General features: G+C 33.1%; 2 protein-coding genes across 2 annotated transcripts; one reads left to right on the top strand and one right to left on the bottom strand.

Annotated features, from left to right (window-relative positions):
- LOC133285818 (ACT domain-containing protein ACR6-like) lies at positions 1-3,914 on the bottom strand. The gene is made up of 7 exons (XM_061483103.1): positions 3,833-3,914; positions 3,306-3,351; positions 3,019-3,133; positions 2,825-2,892; positions 1,402-2,016; positions 1,032-1,136; positions 1-953 (listed from the first exon to the last, which is right to left on the bottom strand). Exons 1-7 carry the CDS (start codon positions 3,883-3,885, stop codon positions 612-614), a joined length of 1,344 nt encoding a protein of 447 aa, XP_061339087.1. The 5' UTR covers positions 3,886-3,914; the 3' UTR covers positions 1-611.
- Positions 3,915-19,876: 15,962 nt separating this feature from the next.
- Positions 19,877-20,335, top strand: LOC133285804 (uncharacterized mitochondrial protein AtMg00810-like). Its single transcript, XM_061483086.1, has one exon. The coding sequence runs from the start codon at positions 19,877-19,879 to the stop codon at positions 20,333-20,335; it is 459 nt and encodes a 152-aa protein (XP_061339070.1).
- The last annotated feature ends 3,168 nt before the right edge of the window (positions 20,336-23,503 follow it).

The following is a 23,503-nucleotide window of genomic DNA, read 5'->3' as shown; positions in this document are numbered from 1 at the left end:
GGTTAGGTCTGAAAAAAAAGAGAGAAAATAGAGTACATATTACACCTTTCCATTTTAATTTCATTTACCAACACAAATTTACATCTACTCCAAATTACACCACCTAAAAGTACTCTTTACTCCATGTACAAACCCAAATTTACATATGCTCCAAATGACATCACCTAAATGTACTGTTTAGGTCTATGGACTTTATAATCTGAAAGGACTATTTACTCCATATACAACCTTGGTAACATGCTACTGTACACAACTATTTACACAAGACTACATACATAGGTGTTTATCTACTGTACAGTGTAGTTTTCCAGCCCCTACACAACTATTTACATAAGGCTATATACATAGGTGTTTGAGTTTTCTACTGTACACAACTATTTACACAAGACTACATACATAGGTGTTTATATACTGTACAGTGTAGTTTTCCAGCCCCTACACAACTATTTACAAGGCTATATATATAGGTGTTTGAGTTTTCTACTGTACAGTGTGGATTACAAGCCCCTCTGTCGGGGGAGAAAGATAGATATTTACAATTTCTTCTACGTATACACAATTTTGTTTGACTTAAAGCATGATGAAAATGCTGAGAATATACAAAGGGGAACTTAAGAATAAGATCTGATCAACTTAAAATTCTGCAAAGATCGAGCTTTGAAAAAATTTCCAAAGAGAAATCCAATTGTTGTCGCTTGAGGAGCCTTTGGTGAAAGACTGTAGTTATGTTTAACCTGCAATACTGTGTCACCAATCTGTCTGCGAATTGAATCAATAATCTTGGGGTCAACGGGGTTACCAGTCACATCAGTGACATAAAAAGTATCTTTTGCCTTTCCATCTTCTGTTGATATTTCTGCTCTTTTGATGCATAAACTGTTCTCTCGGAATATCCTTGTGATATCTGAGAGGAGTCCTACACGATCTTCTGTGCACAACTCCAACTCCATCCCCTGCATATAAACATATTTTAGCATACCATTGAACAAAAGTAGTGAGGAGCATAGCTTCTAGATGTGTTGTTATTATACCTCAGATGCCCTCCTTTCAATTGCTGCTTCAAGACACTGCACAAGTCTCTCTCGCTCAGCCTCTGAGCTTATGGGGAAGCCATCAACATGACGAATATAAAACTCCTAGATAAGATAGAAAATGCCATGTCAGAGGAAAAATTATGCAAAAAAAGAAAATTAGTTGTCCAAACTGAGTCAGACCAATCCATGCTGGCCAAGAGAAAATCTAAGCTAAACATAGGTTTGATGTGTCAATCAGCTTTTCTAATCACATAGAATCCATATAATTCAATAATATTCAAGTTAAGCTACATTAACAAGTACAGCATACCAAGCTAAAAAGGTAAAACATCATTTCTTAACAACAAACAACAAAAGGTTGGCTAACCTGATAAGCTTCCGTCCTTTCTGTCTGGACAACACCATGAAAAACTACATACTGCATGTCAGTTAGAGTGCAAACAATATCGAACAACAATTTTGGTCTATCTTTTGCTCTCATGGTAATCACAGTGTAATCTTTCTCATTACAATCTAAGACAGTTACATGAGGGAACGAACTTTGATCTCTGTCTCTGAGTCTTCCTTGTCCTGCTCTTTCAACCCTTTCATAGTCCCTGTCAGCAAACATAATCTGATGTAATCTTCTGTCCCTATTTGTAACTCCAGGTGGTGAAAGTGTTGTTCTTGCTGTCTTTGGATCGTCGCTGCCCCTGAGGACATTACAAAGCAAATCCCTTATCATAGAGAGGCGAGATGGATCCTTGATGGCACATCCACTGGAATCATCTGTGACATGAACTACAGCTGCAGCCCTAGTATTATGTGTCCATATCTCAGCAGTCACCACATTGCAGTGAAGGTCTGTGAGAACTGCACAGATTTCAGATAGTAAACCGGGCCTGTCTATACCGGTAAGTTCAATTACAGTGTGCTCTTCAGTAGGTACGACCCCAACACTCTCTCTCAACGAGGGTGCAAAGCTGGGATTGTTTTCAAGTCTCTACAAAATCAGAAAGAAAGAAAAAAATTCAGAAACTACAAGCTTTTTCGACAGTCTATCACTATTATTCGCAAAAGTTTAGTATGACAAGATTCACAGATAACTTAAACGAAGGAGATATTTATATCTTAATGGACTGAAATTAGGCATCACTATGTAACGTGAAAATGGGCAGAGATTTAGGAGTCTCATATTTCTGGAAGACTGACCATCAGGGTCAGGAAAACCAGGTCTGATAACTTACATGTGCAGTATGTATTTATAAGTTCAAATGTTAACGATATCCAGAACTTCAAATATCTTCAAGGATTTTAAGTTGTTTTCTATCATTCTATGTCAACTATACTATAAAATAAATTGGAATGACAGTGATAACACAAGTTAATCATCTTCCAACACATGCACTTCAAACAGTGTGTCCACCGGATAGATCAAGCAGATTCATATAACCTTTGCTGGAAGAATACAGGAACCAACAGAATTTTGATACAAAAAAAAAATATAAGATAATTGAAATTAAGAAATGAACATCAATTAAGGATGACTATGTTCTTGCTCCATTCCACTTTGGTAAACCAGTTCATAGCTAGCTCATGCAATCAGCAATGCAGAAAATGAGGGTATAATCACATCATTGTTCTATCAAAAGAACCAAATTCAAATTGACATATTCTAATACACGTGTCCCGCTTACTTAGCTTGAAAATTTCTAGAAAAGAACAAAAAAAAAAGACCCTTCCACATATATGGAGCGACAAAAAATAAGCTTCAATCAAAGCATTATAAAAAATACAAGTATATGACTTACCCTCTGAATATAATCAATGACTTCCTTATCTCTGATCTTGTTTCCATTATGATCAGTCACATTAAACACTGAAAACAAGATCAAATTAATACTAGAATCAGAAACAAAGTTAATAATAATAACAATAACAACATAATAATACTTGTAGTCTTTTTCCTCTCTTTAGCATGCCACTAGTGAAGAAAGGAAGTTACCATCCATAAACCACACCCCATCAGAGGAGATGTAGGCCTTTTTTATTACAAGGTTCATATCTGAAATAACTTGGACAACATCCAGGAGAATCCCATGTTTGTTTACACTGTCAACCTGCAAACAATCATATTTCAATCGTGAAAAAGTGGATGGTTGAAAACATAATTTTGAAAAAACTTCATAACATATCCCATCATTAGAACGAATTAAAAGGAAAAAAGAAAGAATCTTTCTTGTTGTCAACTCAATTTTGTGAAACCTAAACAGAGTAAAGAACCGGCTTTACCTGAATAACAGTGGCGTTTTCACAGGCATTGTTGTCAATCACAACCCTGCGTCGCAAGAAGCTAGTTAGACAAACACATACAGGCACACCAATTCATACATGGAAGATAATCATCATCAGATCAAATTACAAGTAAAAATTCCACCAAACACAAGAAATAAACCCAAAACGTCTAACATCAACATATGAGAGAGAAGAAAATTAGAGCGTCCATGAAAAAAATTGACCAAAAAAAAAAAAAAAAAAAATTCTTAAAAGAAAAAAAGGGTTTTGGAAACATAACATGGCTTACTAAACTTAAAAAAAAAAAAAAATCAAGAAAGATATCTGAACTGCAAAAAGAGTTTTAATTCTACGCCCCACTTGATTACAATCTTCAGAAAATAAAAAATAAAAAAATCTTGTGATTCAAAATTTTGGAAGGTTATTTTAAAGATGGTTACTGGAAGGAAATGAAAAATTGTCCAAAAAGAAAAGACCCTGAAAGAAGTATGAGTGAGAGAGTGAAGGCAAAGTGATAAAGTTACCTGGGTGGATTCATCCTCCTTATAAGCTTGGCATATTCATCATCCATATTCATGTTCAATATGTAGAGAGTGAGAAAAAAAAAAGAAGGGGGGATTTAAAAAATATGCAGACTTAGTAGTTCCTTAATAAGCAACCTAGTAAACTCAATTGTTCTGAAAGTTGAACACACAACAACTCCAACAAGAACCTGAACTGCCTCCAACAACCATGGAGAGAGAGAAAAGAGTGAGGAAGAAGAAAAGTGAAGTAGGACACGGGGCACTTTGAATCCGTTTTGAGTTTCTAAGTTTTAACAAGGCTGCTCTGCACGCAAGTGTGAACACTCTAAAAGAAACGGCTCGTTTCGATTGTCGCTGACGTGCTCGTTGTTGATTGGGCAGAACTACGGTTACGTGGTTCGATTGATTGCAGCAACTCCTTACTAACGGAGGGATGGGGTTTCTCGTGATTCCGATGGATGACGTCTATCCTGCCACGTCACCCTAATATAATAAATAACTAAATAATTAATGGGTTTTATTGGTGTTATGTAACATGGTGTAAGTGTTGTTTCCAACTCTCACATCAAAAGGGGGAGAGAAAGTGAAATGATGAAAGGGAAAGAAAAACATGTGGACCCCACCTCTTTAATGTGTGTGTAGGAAAGTGAAGTTATATTATGTTAAATGATAAACATAAAACCCATAATTATATATGAGAATGTTATAGTTGGGCTTTTTGACTATTTTACCCCTCATTAATTAATTAATAATAATTTTGCCCCTGATTTGAAACTATCTATCAATCTGCCCTTCTTTAATCGACTACCTTGCATTTTTAATCGACTAAATGGTTGTTGAGAGATTTAATCGACTAAATCTCCCTACTTAATCGATTAAAAAATCATACTGACTTGTTTTCCTTTGTTGGCTGTTGGGAGATTTAGTCGACTAAATCTCCCAACAGCCATTTTTGCTTGTTTTTTCCATTTAGTCGATTAAAAATGCAAGGTAGTCGATCAAAGAGGGACAGATTGGTAGATAGTTTCGAAACAGGAGCAAAATGATTATTAATTAATTAATAAGGGATAAAAAGGTGAAAAACCCGTTATAGTTGTCCTCGTATTTATTACTTTTAATATCTATTTATTGATGGATCAATTTAAAATTAACAATTTAAAGAGAAAAGAAAAATAATTGTCATTGATCTTAAAATTAATCAAATGGTAATCAAATTAATATTATTAAACCCGACCCGATTATTTGGATCACTGATTTAACTACGTGATCCGGTAAGTATATGTAAATCTATAATTTATATTAAAAGAACTATAAATATACTTAAATACCTGTAAAAAAATAAATCGATTTCAAATATTTTAATATGAAAATAATAAACTACACATCATTGTCCAACAAAAAATCATACAAACATATAATACTTGTGATACTGGTATTTCAGGTTCAGTAGACGACATATCTAACTATAAATCAAATCAAAATTCTTTCATATTGCACAATCAATATAATATTAGTGTTGTCGGTACATAATCTATATAAGTTAATAAGCTATAGATCACTCAAATATTCAAAAGAAAACAAACTATTTATGTGTGAGAGTGTAAAAAAAAACATCAATTGATGAGAACAATCAAGTTTTTTTTTTAGAACCGGGCTGAGTCACCGGTTGAACCAACTGGATCACCGGTTTTTACAAAAATTGGCTGGGTCCCACCGGTTCCATAACATGACCGGTCCCATATGAAAATCGGACCAGTTACATGATCGGTTTATCGATTTTCGGGTTGGCCCGGCCAGGTCGATCCAGTTTTTGTAATATTGAATCAAACGGGTTAGAAACTTAGAAGAGTGATAAGCCTAAAACAATGATAAGTGTAATTGTTCCTTTGAAACGAATATAAACTAAAAAAATTGACATCATTAATTTCATGAATAAATTATAAACATATTTAAAGTTTTTTTAATCAAATATGCCATTGGAAAAGTTAATAATTTTCAATATATGTATAACGTAAACCTAGAAGTGCCTATCTGTGGAGAAGAGTAGGTTTATTATTTTGAGTTTAAATTTGTCCGGCGATTAAAAATTAAAGTAAAGAATTTTTGTAAGATAAAAAAATAACCTTGTTCTCAAATTGTACTAATTTATTTTTATCAATTCAAACATACTTGCTACAAAATTTAGTATGAGCTGTGTATATAATATGTTAACTCATGTTTAATAAGAGAAATTTTAAGGTGCTATTTAACATTTTCAATGGCTATGATTAATTTAAAATTTATCAAAAAAATTAAAATTAATCTAATGACCTATCACTAAGGGTGAAACTGGGTTGAGCTGGGCTAAGCTTTGCCCCGAAAAGCCCAAGATACATTAAAAAATTTCAATTTGGTCTGGCTCAAGCCTAGTACGAGTCTAATTGTTAACCTGACTTGCCCTGTTTATAAAAAAGCGAATGGCCTGTCCCAGCCCGTTAGCCTATTAATTTTTAACTTCCAAGCAAAAGCATGAATCAACTTTACAAAATACTCAAATTCTGTTGCTAAACCAAAAATCATAATTTCAACGTTCAAACAGAATCATGAATTACAACAAAATTCATACAATCTGCATTTAAGTTACTTTGAAAAGCAAAATGCTCAAACTAAATAACATATATTTCATCAGATCCAACAAACAAATCCATACTATATAAATTAAAATAACTACGTGAATCCAACAAATACATCATGATGCTTGTAGTAAGTATAACATCTCCAAAAAATCTTTTAATATATTCTTTTACACAATCTAACATGCTGAGATGTTGATTCCTCTTACGTAAGAAATAAAGTCAGATTTCTATTAAAATATAATAGAATATAATTAAGTTATAAATAATTGCAATTGATTAAATTTATATATTTTATTTTTTCTTCAAGACATACTTATTCTATTTTATTTTATTTAAAATAAATAGTATAATATAGGTCGGCCTGTAGGCTTATAGGCCAGACCTTGTGAAAGTGAGCCTACGGCCTTTTTATTAAACAAGTTTTTTCAAGGCCCAAGTCCGACTTATTTTACGAAATATACTAGGTTAGATCTGGCCTGATGTAGGCCGAGCCGTAAGCCCCTATAGGCCGGCCCAACGACGCCTACCTATCACCTAGGGGGTGGCAATTTGGGTTGACCCGCCCCGACCCGCCACCAACCCACCAAAAACAGGGCGGGGCGGGTTGACCCGCCAAAAAATATGGGTTGTAAAAATGAACCCACCCCGTTTTATGGTGGGTTGGCGGGTCAACCCACCAACCCGCCAATTAATTAAAATTCAAAAATAAATTATATTTTATGAATTTTTTTAATATTATTTTATTTTATTTCACACTTCTCTATATTTTTTTTAGTCTCAATCTTAAATGTATACTAATATTTGTCAAACATTCTTTAGGAATTTATAAATAGATAACATTTGTGATAAATAAAATTGTTATTCTTTATTTTTTCTAGAAAGTACTAAGATAAAAAAAAATTGAATATCACAAAAATTTAAGTACTAATGAAATACTACCAAATTGTAAAAAAATAAAAAATAATAATAAAAAAATTTAAAACCCGGCGGGTTGAACCCGTTTTGACCCACTTCTAGGCGGGACGGGTTGAGGTGGGTTGGTGGGTTGAAAATCTCAACCCAACCCGCCCCGTTTTGACAGGTTGACGGGTTAACCCGCCGGGCTCAACCCATATTGCCACCCCTAATCACCTATGTGATTATACATCCCACTTGTTGTTTTCATTAAATGTAATATTCTCAAATTATATAAGGACTTCTTGTTTTTTGTTTTTTTCCCTTGACTGTGTAAACGTAAGTAGACTAATTGTGATAGAGTGTAAATTTTTTATTTTATACTAGTATAAAATAAGGGGTTAATGTTTTTCTTATACATTGATGCAAGTGAGTGAGATATCATGACGAAGAGAGAAAAAAAAATGGAGCTCATCCACTTATATCATAAAATAGAGTTATCTCAGTTTGCAGAAGAAACATTAAACCAATAAAATAATCCTATCTAAATAAAATTAAATAAAAAATGTAAGTTAAAACAAAAATAAAAATGAAAGCGAAAGGCATCTATACATTACACAAATTAAAACAAAATGGAGGATTAAGATGAACTAAGATTAATAATTTGAGAATTAACTAAAACAATGATATCCTTAGTCAAGCTTCCAAATAAGTTTTGAAAGGAAAAGGTTTTCTGATATATTTTTTTAAATTATTCTTTCTAATTTATGAAAAATATTACTAAAATTATTATTATTTTTTGTAAAACTATCTAATCATTTTTAAATTGTTTAGATATATTTTCTAATTAAAAACGAATCCTTTTTTTATATAATAAAAAAATAATCCTTAATAAGATGAGTGAAGAGTAAAGAAGCTGATTAAAAAAGAAAAAGAAAAAAAAGAATGAGTTATTATTATTTTTCCAATTGACATTTATTATTAATGTATGAGCCAGAAATGGCCAAAAATGATCAATTCCAATTTGTTGAAGCCAAGGGGCCACACTTGGATATGGATCTTGTACAAGGTCCAAATCATACGTGGGCTTTGAGGGGCCGAAAAAGATTTTGTTGTAGTTGAGGATCATTGGAGGTGTTAGCAATAGCAACACTTCATTGGCATATACTACGGATTGCATTATCTGAGTATTTGCCTTATCTAAAATACAACGAGGAAGGAAATTGATGGATGCAAGAGTGATAGAAAAGCAATAAACGTGGTGTTTCCCACACAACTTATTTAGGATAATCATCCAAGATAGTGATGTTCAGAATATCACAATCTTTCCCCTTTTTATTTTTGTTTTTTTTCATTTTCTTCTGATTCATCTTCAATTCTTGGTCAGTCATTAGCCCACACCATATCTGCACATCCATACTTTGGTGTGACATTTTTTTTTTTTTTAGTTTTTCAAAGGAACAAAAGGATACTTAACCCGTATATATTATTATTTAGATGGGTTAAGTTTAAAAATACTTTAAACTAAATCCAAATTAAAGTCCACTTAGTTAAGAAATTGCCTTACCTAATTAATCTTTATCTTTTGATTGTGACAACTAAATCTTGAGATTCCCCATTAGTTGTTACTGATTTATAATATTTACAAAGATTGATGATTTACCTTGAATTTAAACTTTTGTTGAACAAAATCTCACCCCTAAAAGTCCTATGCTGATATAGGACTTCAAGTACTAGTCGTGAGTGAACACTACAATGCCAGCATCGTACCAGTCAATTATAATTTAAAGACATAGTAGAAACTCTGATATAAACTTTGAAAAAATTTCATCTTAGTAGAAGAGTCCAAATACCAAAACTTTATATTTCTGATATGAATACCTTGTAAGTATATGATAACATACACAATAGTGTAGTTATGGAGGAATAAGGGTAGATGATTGTTTCCTTCAAGCTCTTTTAAATTTTTGTCTAAAGTCCATTCAAACTTAAAAGAAAGGAAAAAGTATTTGTCATTTTAAATGACATAAAGTTATATCATTTTAAGAGAGAGATAGACACAAAAATATATTTTCTTATTTAAAATTTAAATTAAAAAAACTACTCACTTTCCCTCTCATAATTTTCATTCTTTGTGTCTATCTCTCTCTTAAAATGACAAACATCAATCCCTAAAAGAAATGTATTATAAAATAAGTTTATCTCTTTTAGGAATGTGTAAAAGAACCAAAAAAACTGAACTGAACTGTGAATTGAATAGAACTACTACTAAAATAATCGATTTTCGAAAACCAGTTCATGAACCAAACAGATTTTGAATTTTAAAAATTAGTTCAATAACCGAACTGAACCATTTTATCTCTTTATTTCTTTAATTTTTCTTTTCTTTTCTTTTCAGAACCGGTTCAACCTGAACTGATTTCGAACCGAAATAAACAGAACCGTTTTTCAACCGAATCGAACCGATTGTCAACTGAACCGAACTGTTTTTAATCTGAACCGAACCGTTTAAATCAATTCAATTCAGTTTTTCAAAAAATTCAGTACAATTCGACCCATGCACACCCCTAATTTCTTTAAGTTCGTTCCTCAAACATTCATCCTTATTATTCCTCACATAAAAAAAATTATGAGAATTGTTCCAAGTCTAATTACATATTAATCCATTATTGTAGTAATCGTACTTATTTGTATGAATTCTGCTTCGTTTACCTTCCTCACCAAGTTATTAACCGTACATAAGGTGCAATATTGAATTTGGTAAGAGAAAATTAAAAAATCAGATTATATACAACTTAGACGTATACCTAATGATAATGTCATTGTCACATTAGTGTGACAAAATATCTACGTATACCGCTCAATCTTTTGCCACGAAGGATGCCATCTCACGTGATATTTCCTAGGTGGAATCACAAGAACTAAATATCTAATGGAAAAAAAGGTTTAAGTTCTTGTCGAATTAAACTAAAACGAGAGGGCTAAAGGGGAGTGTAAGTGGGCTAGGTGTGGCTTTGGGGGTGGATGAGAATAAAAAAAAAAAAAAAAAAAAGGGTTAAAGGGAGAGAATGACTATGACTTAAGAGAATGACCCATGGCCCATCTACCAGGATTCGCTGGGCGGTGCTGTGGGCCCTATTCCCCCAACTAATAAAAGATTGTTCCCTCTTATCACAGGAATCTTAGTGCAATCACGCCACCCCCAACCTTTGTGGCAAAGCAAAATTTAAATGTTGACCAAATAATTTACGGGTTTGTTTTTTCTGATGGTATTTTAGATAACTTTATCTAATGTTCATTAAAATGACGTCGTTTTGAGATGAAAATCATGATATTTTTTTAATTTTAATTTATTTCAAGTTATAATAGTCTTTATCACTCTAATTTTTTAATTTTTCAACCTCAAAACGACGTCATTTTGATAAATATTAAATAAAGTTATCTAAAGTAACATCGGAAACTTTTTTTTCCATAATTTATACAACTAAAAAAATTAATAAGATACATAGAAACACAATTCGCATCCCCACATGATTAATAATATTAATGTGATTTTTTTTATATAGTAATGCGGATGAGGATAGGATTTGAGGAAATGATAATGATGCACGTTTCCTCTTTTGAGTTAGATATTTTTTTAGGCGTATGTGTCACTCTCAAATCTATTAACTTCATATCTTCTTGAAATCGTACACGTGGCTTTTTTATTGGCAATTTGCCATTAGAAAGTGTTGAGAAAAAAGCATCAAGCATGCATGCCAAGTTTGAGCTGTAAAGTGGTTGTTAGAATAGAATTAGAATTTTAGAATTTAGAATTTCATTCTCCTATCCTTCAGTACCATAAATAAAACTGAATCTGGGTTTTATATTCCAAAGCAAAGTGCCAATTTGCCAAAGTCAGAACTAATCTGATCTAAAGAAGCATTCACGCAAGCATGCTTGCTACTAGGCTTAGCTGTATAAGATACAATATGCAACTAGAGATTCCCTTCACACCTCTGTTATCTCCTAAATTCCTTTATTCTATCAAACTCATAAGGGGAAAAAAAAAAGGTATCTATATGTACAAAAATTTGGAGCATTTGTTGTACCTAACGCAGGCTTCTACTACTAGAGCATGAAAATGTTGAGCCTTTGTTGCTCGCAATTGGGCTTGATGGTGAATTAGTCTTCTAATATTTCATGTACATAGTAAATTTCCAATCCTTGAACAGTATTTGAAAATGATGCTTTGCTTGAAGCATTATTTTGATTTAATGAGCATAACTCATAATGAGTTTACAAAATCAAATTTAAAGGTCAATGTCCAAAGCCTATAACTAGGGATGGCAAAACGGGCTCCGCCCGTTGGGCCGCCCCACCCCGCCCGCCAAACGGGACGAGACGAGACGAGCTGAGTTTTTCAAGCCTGCCGCCCGGCAAGCCCGCCCCGTCAGCCAGCCCGGGCTGGATTTTTTTAATTTTCTTTTACTTTTTTTAGTGTAAAATCTGACGGGCTTGGCAAGCAGCTCACCCCGCCCGCCCAAACGGAGCGGGACGAGCTGAGTTTTCTTGCCCACTTTCACAGGCGGGGCGGGGCGGGCCAGCCTGCTTTTTGGCGGGCTTATGGCGGGGCGGGGCGGGCAGCCCGCTTTGCCATCCGTACCTATAACCCCATGTTCAATTTTTCCTCCTAGTATTTAATTTTTCTAAAATAATTATCATATTATATAAAAAAGTTCACCCTTCACAAAAAAATTGTAACATGAGATAAAATAAGTTTGTTGGCAGAATTGGATTCATGGAAAGCCTAAAGAGTGATTTGAAATGCAATTGATTATTGTGGTTCTTGGTTTTATAGAAATATATTTCTTGTTGTGCATATCCGCAAATATTTTTTTTTGAGTTGGTATGATAACTCTTCTCATCTTTATTGCCACTAATTCTCTTCCTTTACGAACGAACTTCTTCCGTATCACAGCACAAACAAATATCCTTGTTGAAGATAGCTACAAACAAATCTTACATGTTATTCTCAAGAAGGAGAGGGAGATGTGTGAGGACACTCTAGGATTTTAGATCTTAGATATCACAACAACAACACTAAAAATTATTAATATGGGTACCAAGAAATTCTACCTCTAGACTTCTTGAGCTCTATGGTTCTTGGCTTCTTCACATGCATTAAGCCCAATTGAACTTTTGGCAAAAAAATGTAAATCCGACAAAATTCACCTACAAATTTAATTATTAGATATTAAAACTGGCTCGTTGTATACTTTCGTAACTTCATATTTTAGACATGTGACACTAAATTATTAAACTATTAAAACTATAACCCATGTTTGATTCTCTACTCTTGTGCGAAGTATAAAATTCACTATTCTAGTCCTTACTGATATTTTATTCTGATGAAAGGAAAAAATAAAATAAAAAGCTTGAGTCTATGACTTAAAACTGGCCAAATAATAAAGTAGAATATTAGACTGCCACTAACTTAGTTGCCACCGCAATCTTTGGGATACGAAGTTTGTGAATAGTAATTATCATGTAGAGATTAGGGCAAAGAATATGTATATCTAATTATATCTACCTACTTGCCTTGTCCACTAGTTTCTTATTATATTTTATAATGAAATGTTGAGACCCGACAGAATCTACACTTTATCATGCTCAACTACCTCAATATTATTAGTTGTACTTCAATTATTTAGAATATTTGCAACCTACTCAATATGTTATATTATAATGATAGATAGTTGCGTATCATGTACATCTCAATTAAATTTCTGCATACCCACAATCCAACTTTGCCTGCCTATGCCTAGATCATGAATATTGAATAATGTGATCACAATTTGTTTGCATCTTTACTCATATAGCATATTGTCACCTGTGCTCTGCCTTTTTTTTATTTTTTTCCCTTTAAGGGGAAAAATGTTGATTCCACAATTGCACCCCATTTTATCTATGTAAATGAGTATTTTTTTTTTGGTGAGGAAATGAGTATTTAATTGTGCAGAGCGAGCTATCAAAAAAGAAAAAAAAATTGTGCAGACGTCAAATTAATATATTGTACAAATTAATTGAAAATAAAATAAAATTTTCTTTTAAAGAAAAAAAGAGTATTTATATTTATAGCAATCAACTTACATCACTGTCAAAATAAAAAAATTTATACTCATTATTAACTATTAATTTTACTTGCATTTAACGGTTCATGTAATCTCTCAGTCATTCTTAAATATATATTGTTTATAGTCTTATACAATCTGAAATGAGCTTGATTGCTATGTACTTGACCTAAACATGAGTACCTAATAATACTCATGGTTTATGGATTTTAGAATATTAGTACATTAATATTTAGGTTTATTTTTAAGAGATTTGTTAGGTTTTGTATATTTAAAAAATATGTATTGGGTATTATAGTAGGATGTCATCATTTACTTCTTCTTCCTCTTGTTTTTTTTTTGGGTCAATAAATGTCATCATTTACATATTTAAAGTAAGAGATTAATGTTTCTCATGTTATTGGATATAAATTTATCTCTTACATACACATAAAAGAATGTATACCCCATGTGAGGTCATGTAAAAAAGAGAGAAAAAAAAAAATATAGGCCTTATATTCTTTTATGTGTATTGGAGATAAAATTATCTCATATAACATGACAAATATTTTCCCCCAAACATTAATCCCTTAAACTAAATCATCTTTTTGCCTTGCTATCATCCAGTTTAATGTGGAAGTGTCTGCTCTCTATCTTGGGGTCTTGGATCTCCGGTTTTACTGTTTTTGTTTTTCTTAATGCTGATTGGGCTAGATCACCGAGATAAAAAAACTAAAATGCATTAAATATTCAAGGTTCAATTTCCTAGGCCCTATGAGTCCAGCCATGAGGCCGGATGGGCTTAAGCCCAATATGTTGCAAACATACTCGTCCCTCTACTCAAATTTGATTTATGAGGAAATGGTTTTTTTTTTAGTGGATGTGGCTTGCCTTAAATAATTATATTACCTGTGCAGTGTACGTGTTGTTTAAATAGAATATATGTGATGATGAATTTTTTATTTAAGGGATAAATATTTAGTGTATATTTGAATTAATTTATTTTACTGTAATAATCCAAATATTTTAAAAATAATAATTGTTTGAAATTGTTAAATATATATTTTACAAACTATAATAGAATATTTAAAATTTTATAACTATATAATTTTATTATATTATTAATAATAATATTTAAATATTATATTTAAATTTATATATATAATTTAAATAAAACATTATTTTATTTATTTTGATAACATCAACATCAACAACACCTTTATCTCAAATTAATGGGGTTTGGTGTAGATGAACCCAAATAAAAGATATGAAAGAGTTTAATTATATTTATTTTGACATGTTAATAAAATTATTTTAATACATAAAAAAATATTTATAACTTCTTTATCTTTTTTATTTTATAAATAATTTTCTAACTCCATCTTAATCGTATTTTGATAATTTAATTTTTCTTTAGAGATATTATATACTAACCAAAATCTCTATTTGCTATGTTATCTCATATTTATAAAAATATTGACTCATTTATGTTAATGTTATCAATATAAATAAATATAAATATATCATTAATGAAATATATATATAGATTACATAAAAATTAAAATATTGTCATTTTGGTTCAGGTGAGGACTTACCACAAAGGTGCATCTTGGAAAAGTTCACAAGAAGCTCATAACCAGGGAGAAAGGGACTGTAACATCCATTAATTATTAACTGAGGAATTTTATTTTCAGACACTGAATTTTAATTCTAACAAGTATATTATAAAAAAACTTGAAATGTTAGTCTTAAAGAAAATGACATTATTCTAGTGACACTATATTCTCCCGGGAGAAAATAGTGTAATTTGTAATTTTTTTTTTGTAAAAATGGATCTTTTCCCTTATTCTAGAATGTAAAAGTTCAAACATAGGAATCAGGATATTAAGTCAACCTTACGAAATATAACTACCACAATAACTAAGATATAATTATATTTTTGTACATAACTTCATAATTGAATACATAGTCTTTATTGGATCATACTTCTACTTGTTGAACACATACAACATATACTTTAGACTTTATATTCCATATCTAAAATTACATACTTAATGAGATATTTGTTCAAGTGAAGATAAAAATTAAAAAGAGTTTTCGCAAAAGTGTAATATTTCCAGCCATAACTTAGTATGAAAAAATTCTCTATAATTTTAATTGAATAATGCTAAAATCATAATACTATAAAATAGTCTAGCATCATAAATATATAACCTTTTCTACTAAGACATTTTCACAAACATGAATTTTTCTTAGCATCTAATCTCTGTATTTTGCAAGGCTATCCCAATGTCTCATCTTGTTTTTTTCTAGACCTCATAATTGTTTAAGGAACCTAAGTCTTTACCATTGGTGTGAAGTGTTATTGAAAGACAGTGGGTGATATTATATCACTAATAGATTTGAACCCATGTATAAAGCAGAGGAGGTAGATGATCAGAATTATCACTGTGTAATTAAGAATATTAAAAACAGACTTACTTTCCATATATCATATGGTATGCTTTTTATCTTTTTGTGGGGCATTCTATTAGTAATATAATTAGCCGTCAACATGGCTTCCCCCCACAAATTCTGTGGTGAACCGGACGTAATTAACATAGCATTCATCATCTCTTTCAGTGTCCGATTTTTCCTTTCTGCAATCCCATTTGATTGCGGTGAATAAGGAGCTGTTGTCTGGTGTATAATACCAGACTCTATACAGAATTCCTCGAAGGGGCCATCATATTCTCCCCCACGATCGCTCCTTACCATTTTAATTTTCTTGTTGAGTTGATTCTCAACTTCACTTTTATATTGCTTAAAAGCAACAATAGCTTCATCTTTACTATTGAGTAAGTACACATAACAATATCTACTGCAGTCATCAATAAATGTAATAAAATATTTCTTATTACCCCTAGATGATGTAGATTTCATGTCACATATATCAGTATGTATTGAATCTAACAACTCGGTTGATCTTTCAACTGATTTAAAAGGTAATTTCGAAAATTTTGATTCAACACATACTTGACACTTATTATTTAAACATTCAAATTTAGGTAATAAATCTAAATGTATTAAACTCTTAATGGACTTTAGATTAACATGTCCTAATCTACTATGCCATAAATTAGAAGACTCAAGCAAGTAGACAGAAGTAGTAGTATTATTAATAATATTGGAGTTGTTTACAGTCATCACATTCAGTTTGAAAAGGCCCCCACTAAGGTAGCCCTTTCCTACATACACATCATTCTTAGTAAGTACAAACTTATCAGAAACAAATACAAGTTTAAAGCCATTCTTGCTTAACAGAGATCCAGAGACTAAGTTCTTGCGAATATCAGGCACATGGAGCACATCATTCAGTGTCACTATCTTGCCAGATGTCATTTTCAAAGCCACTTTGCCTGCTCCTTCAACTTTTGAAGTAGATGAATTACCCATATAAAGTTTCTCATCATTATCAGTAGGAGTATAGGAGGAGAACATCCCCTTGTTTGAACAGACATGTCTGGTGGCACCAGTGTCCACCCACCACTCGTTGGAGTCTCCCATCAGATTGCACTCCATCACCACTGCTGCCAGATTCAGTTCTTCAACCTGATCAGCAATATCAACCATATTGGCTTGAGTGCTCTTCTTCTTCTTATTGAACTTTTGTGGCTTCCTCTGATCTTTCCTTTATTCCTTCTTACAATCCTTTGCACGGTGGCCAGAATTCCCACAATTGAAACAGTTGCCATTGAACTTTTTGCCCTTTCCTTGCTTAGCATTTCCATCTTCAGAATATTTCCTCTTCTTTGACTTTGATCCCTCTTCAACTACATTAGCTTTGGAGATCATAGGATTGTTGCCATTCCTCTTGTCAGACATCTTATTGTCTTCTTCTATTCTCAATCTGGTAACCAGATCTTCAAGTGTCAATTCCTTGCGCTTATGCTTCAGATAATTCTTGAAGTCTCTCCAAGAGTTTGGTAATTTCTCTATGAAAGCAGCAACTTGAAAAGACTCACTAAGAGACATTCCTTCTGCATGAGTTTCATGCACAATCACTTGAAGTTCCTCAACTTGACTCACAACAGATTTGGAGTCTACCATCTTGAAGTCCAAAAATCTGCCAACTATGAATTTTTTCAAGGCAGCATCCTCAGTTTTATACTTCTTGTCCAGACTTTCCCAAAGTTCCTTACTAGTCTTCAGGGTACAGTACACATTATACAGTGAGTTGTCTAGAGCATTGAGAATATAGTTCCTGCAAAGGAAGTCAGAATGCTTAAAAGCATCAATGGCAGCAACCTTTTCCTTGTCAGACTCTTCTCCCTCATTCAATTTAGGAGAATCTTCCTTGAGGAAACGGTCCAGACTCAGAGTTGTCAAATAGAACAACATCTTCTGTTGCCAGCGTTTGAAATTTGTTCCATTCAGTTTTTCAGGCTTGTCAGCATGCATTGGAACAAAGGCAGTAACATTGGCATTGCTTGTACTTACATTAGCCATTTCTGTTACACAAACAGAATCCGAAATTAATCACACAGATTAATTTATCACACAGATTAATAACCCTGATTAATCAAACAGTAAATAAAACAGAAACATTATATATAACGAAAAAATAAATACTGATCACAGGTTCAAAAACACCAAAATTGTCTTAAGATTGTTATTGAAAGACAGTGGGTGATATTATATCACTAATAGATTTGAACCCATGTATAAAGCAGAGGAGGTAGATGATCAGAATTATCACTGTGTAATTAAGAATATTAAAAACAGACTTACTTGTCAGTGGCAGAGTGATGAAACAGACAGAATGAAAGGATGAATATATGCAGTATCAGAGGAATTAAATCCGAGTCCACAGAACGTGTCTCCTTAAGACAATTTGCCCCCTCACTGATGCCTAAGGTTGATGGACACTTGTCTCCCAGGATAGAACGAATTTCGTCTGAAGAATGGTGGCACTACCAATCAACAGCCCAAACGAACACAACAATATGCCAGAGGAAGTCACACCAGAGGATGAACAACAGTATGCAAAACCGGAAGAAGAAAAAATTCCGGCAGAGTTTAAGTGCAGAAAAAACTGGATAGATTTCTGAAGGTGTCAGTGTCTATTTATAGACACTGACCGATCACGATGAACAGTCGCCGGCGGCGAACCGCCGTGTCTGATGGCGGCGAACGGGTGCGACCGGTGACTGTTCCGACGAACAGATACGACCGGTGACCGGTTCAGCGAGCAGACACAACCGGTGACTGGTTCACGAAGGGAAAGAACCGGTTCGGTTCAATACTGCTCAAAAATCCGGCGGGTAGAAACGTTTTGGTTGGAGGGAAGCAACGGTAAATTTTCGGACAAAATATTAAAAAATTATTTAATAAAAAATTATTTTTTATTACACACTATGAACCGAATCGAACCGAGCCGAGCCGAGCCGAGCCGGCCGGACGGACGGCGGCGGCGCGCGCGTGTGTGTGGTGAACCAATGCTCACCTAGCTCTTCCCCCTACATAAAACATGTAGTGACCCAAGGGTCAATCTAAGAGAGGGAAGTGGGAGCTTATATACTCTCCTATTTCCTACTAATTGTCCAATGTGGGACTTGTTGAAAACCCACACACCTCTTCATCTTCCCTTTTTTCTCTTTTCTTTATTAACCTACTTCTTATTCATAACTAATGGATCATTGTACATTAATTAATTCATTAATTCCAACATGAAGTGGGTGTTCAAAACAAATTTGAAATAAAATGGTGAAATTTACAAGCACACAGCACACTTCGTTGTCAAAGGGTACAAACAACAATATGAGATTGATTACACAAGAGCTTTTTCTCTTGTTGCGAGACATGACACAATTAGGTTGGTGGTTGCATTGACAGCACAAAATTCTTGGCCTATTTACCAGTTAGATGTCAAATTGGCATTCTTGCATACCACACGTAGGAACAAGTATTTATCGAGAACCCCATTGGTGCTGTGAAGGTTGGAAATGAGCATAAAATTCACAGATTGTGAAAGTATCTTTATGGACTGAAACAAGTCCCCGAGTTTGGTATAGTCGTATTGCATTGAGTCTTATTTTCTTAAAGTTGGTTTTACAAAGTGTCCCTATGAGCATACACTTTTTGTTAAGATTGGAGATAAAGGAAAAATGCTCATTATTTGCTTAAATGTAGATGATCTCATATTCACTAGAAATTGTGATGTTATATTTGAAGAACTTATAAAGTCTATGATGACTGAGTTTGAAATGTTTTTTTTTTTTGGAAACTGATCCTAATTACCTCTTTGAGACGAATCAGAACCTCCCGGTATTTCCACGGGTTCGACTCTTTGAGCCGCCTATGGGACTAATTCAGAGTTCGGGTGTGAGTTCCAGTACTTATGCCCCTCCCCAGATGGTGTTGGTGGGATTCGAACCGAGGTCCTCTCCCAACACTCAGTCCCCATGCTACCAACTGAGCCACCACACTTGTTTGAAATGTTTGATCTTGGTATGATGCACTACTTTTTTGACATAAGAGTAGTACAATCAAGTGATGGAATTTTTATTTCTCAAAAGAAATATGTGGAAGATATTCTCGATTGGTTTCAGCTGAAGGGTTGTAATCCTGTGAACACTCCAGTTGAATGTGGCTTGAAGCTACACAAAGATCATGTAGGAAAGAAGGTTGATAACACCCTCTACAAACAAATTGTGGGAAGTTTGATGTATCTCAATGCAACAAGGCTAGATATAATATATTCTGTGAGTTTAATTAGCAGGCATATGGAAAATCCTATAGAATTGCATTTGTTAGTTGCTAAGAGAATCATTTACTACTTGCAAGGAACAAGAGACTTCAGAATATTTTACAAGAAGGGTGTAAAATCTAATTTATTGGATTTACTAACAGTGGTTCTGTAGGAGATCAAGATGACAGGAAAAATACTTCAGGTTATAATTTTATGTTGGGTACTGATGATGTTTCATGGGCGTCAAAGAAGCATTCAACGGTCACTTTGTCAAGCTCATAAGTTGAATTTGTTGATGCTATAACTTGTGTGTGTCAAGCTATTTGGCTAAGGAGAATTATTGAGGATCTTCAATTCAAGCAATTAGGAGGTACTAAAATTATGTGCTACAATAATACAACAATTAGACTATCCAAAAATTATGTGATACATGAAAGAATCAAGCATATTGATGTGAAGTTTTATTTTTTAAGAGTTTTTTGTAATGATGAAGCAATTGATCTTATCTATTGCAGAAGTGAAGATCAAATAGCTAATATATTCACTAAAGCTCTCAAGATGGAGTCGTTCACGAAGATGAGAAGATTATTAGGTGTTTGCACGCTTTAAACTGAATGTTAGCAAACATCCGTTTAAGGGTAAGAATGTTAAAATGTCTCTTTTTTTTTCTTATGTCGGTTAGAATGTTGAAAAGTTAGTTGTATCTTAATTTTTTTGTGTTGGTATAAACAATTGTGATGTTTATTAGGAATAGGAATATAATAGTGTGGTGTTATGAGTAATTAATGAAAGTTTATGGATATTTATGCGTTTTTATTGGTGACTTAACGTGGCTATTATTAGTGGTATAATGAGGCTCTTTATTAGAAGTGTAATAAACCTTTTCATCACTATATTTCAGTTTTCTTTGTATTGCTTATAAAGGCATGATGTATTGGAGGAATAATAAGATGAATCATTCCCTTTTCTAATATCTTGTAACAATGCTTCGGTTTCAAGTGATGAGCAGCAAACTACAGTAGCATTACAACCTTTTTACTTCATGTTGTTAATTCTTGTTCGCTTTTTGAGCGCGTGGATTTATCTTTATGTGTTGAAGCAACATCTTCAATTTCATGATAATATTATAATAGCATTTCCTTTTTCAAATGCTCATCAGAATGTTTTTCACATGCTCCCGGTATCTAACTCCATACATGCTCTCTGCCATCGTTAGCTTTCATTAAATCCTTGACGCTATGTGCTCTAATGAATTTAAGGATGTGTCGCATTATTATGACCAGAGATCGATAGAAGTTATCTTGTTACATTCGCTTTTGATTTGTCCAAACTACATTTTCAAACTTAATGATTCACTAGGAAATGGATCATCTCATGTGAAAAAAACATAATCATGTCATGTGAGAAGATCACAACCATACAAAGGTAAATCAACGGTTATGATTTCGTAACTATCTATTTTAACATTTTTTCTCTCACCTCTTTTATTATCATTGATCCACCTTTGTATAGTTATAATTCCCCACATAACATAATTATGTGAATTTTCACATAAGAGGATCTAGATCTGATTCACTATGACCTTTCTCAGTTAAATTTCTTTCCCCCCATAAGTTATTTGGTAAACCAATAGATTTTTAGCATTGACAAATTACTTGAACTTTTGGAGAACAAAGGGTTGTGATCATTACAGAATAAATGCAGGAATGTAATCTTGGAATTTTTTTAACACACCTACCACTTTTAGGACAAATTGGGTATGTTCAATTATGTTTAATTATATAAAAGGCCAAACTTGGTGCATAAGAGTCCTTAACTTGCAAAGATAAGGGTAATGGTCGATTGTAGGTAGCTTTTTTTTTGTATTTTTGCAAAGAGGTTATTTTTTAAAATGGAATCTGCAACCTTCCAATAACAAAAAATACCCTTATCACTACTCGAAGGCTCGCCTTCAATTATACTGAATTATATACCATGAAAGAAAAGAATAAAAAAAAAAATGGTTGGTACCCAATAAACTGCTTTTTCCCCCCCTTATCCTTAGAGCTCTCAGTCCCATGCTTTTAAATCCAAACATATGAAAGAGTTGCAGGACAAGGAGGATTATATATCCATGTATTAGGCAGCTATAGCCGGATACAATTCAACCCACTTGCAAGGAAGTGCCTCAATGTTAAGAGTTAAAAAGTCATGTGCATTGGATACCCCAATGAAACTAATGGGATAAGAGAATCTTGCAAGGTTTTTTCTACAAGGGAATAGTTTGTTTCACTTGAAATATGAACAGCATTGTGAACCAGAAAAATGAAATCAAATCCCATTTTGAATATCTTCTAAGATTCCGGGTCACTGTCAGACATATACATGATGTATCAACTCACAGAGCGCTTTATTCCAATATGGAGATTTTCAGTATAAAAACGAATTGGCAAAAAGATGTGCTTAATGTAAATTATCATCTTTAAAGATGAAGCATATACAAAGCAAAGAGGAAATTAGAAAGCTTTAGTTTTTTTTTTTTTTTTTTTTTTGGTAACTGCTTAGAAAGCTATAGTTAATTCTGGTCATTGCGGGTATAAAATCATTACTAGGGCGGCACATTTGATTGCTAGACAAATCAATTTAAAACGATGGCACGCTCAAATAAAGAAACACTATCAAAGCTTAAACATCAAGTTCAGTATACACTTTCTACGCTGGCATGCAATGATCTTGTCTGATTTTTTTTTTCCACCCCACCTTTTCCTATAGTGAATCTTCTTCATTAAGGTTGAGCTTGTGCATCCTTAAAAATGAAGGTAAAATAATTTGTGGGTAAATTTTATATGAAAATCTCATTTTAATTTTTTTCTTTCCCAATGTTATGTGATACCTAACTGATTTAAGATATCACATACCATTTTGAAAATGTAACTCAAAGAGCATTATTCCTAGGGGTGACAATATGGGTTGAACCCGACGGGTTAACTCGCCAACCCGTCAAAACAGGACAGGTTGAGTTACATATTTTAACCCACCAACCCGACTTAACCCGCCCCGTTGGGTTGTGGGTCAAAACGGGTTGGCGGCGGATCAGGATGGGTTGGCCTGTCGGGTCAATTTTTTATTTTTTTTACTATTAGGTAGTGTTTTATTTGTTTTTAAGTTTTTGTGATATCCAATTTTTTGTTATCTTAGTACTCTCTAAAAAAAAATATAGAAGAAAAACTTTATTTATGACAAAGGTAATTGATGTATGGAGATAAAAACAAGTTTGTAAATAATATTTGACTAAATATTAGCCAACATTTAAACTTAAGATTGAAAAAAAACTAAGGAGAATATGATATGAAAATAAGTA

The sequence above is a fragment of the Gastrolobium bilobum genome, unplaced genomic scaffold, assembly GCF_033153095.1.
Source record: "Gastrolobium bilobum isolate Gb01-03AN ecotype WA unplaced genomic scaffold, APGP_CSIRO_Gbil_v1 utg1929, whole genome shotgun sequence".
Taxonomy (NCBI): Eukaryota; Viridiplantae; Streptophyta; class Magnoliopsida; order Fabales; family Fabaceae; genus Gastrolobium; species Gastrolobium bilobum.
Note: the sequence above shows the minus strand (reverse complement) of the source record. Positions and strands in the feature narration are given on the sequence as shown.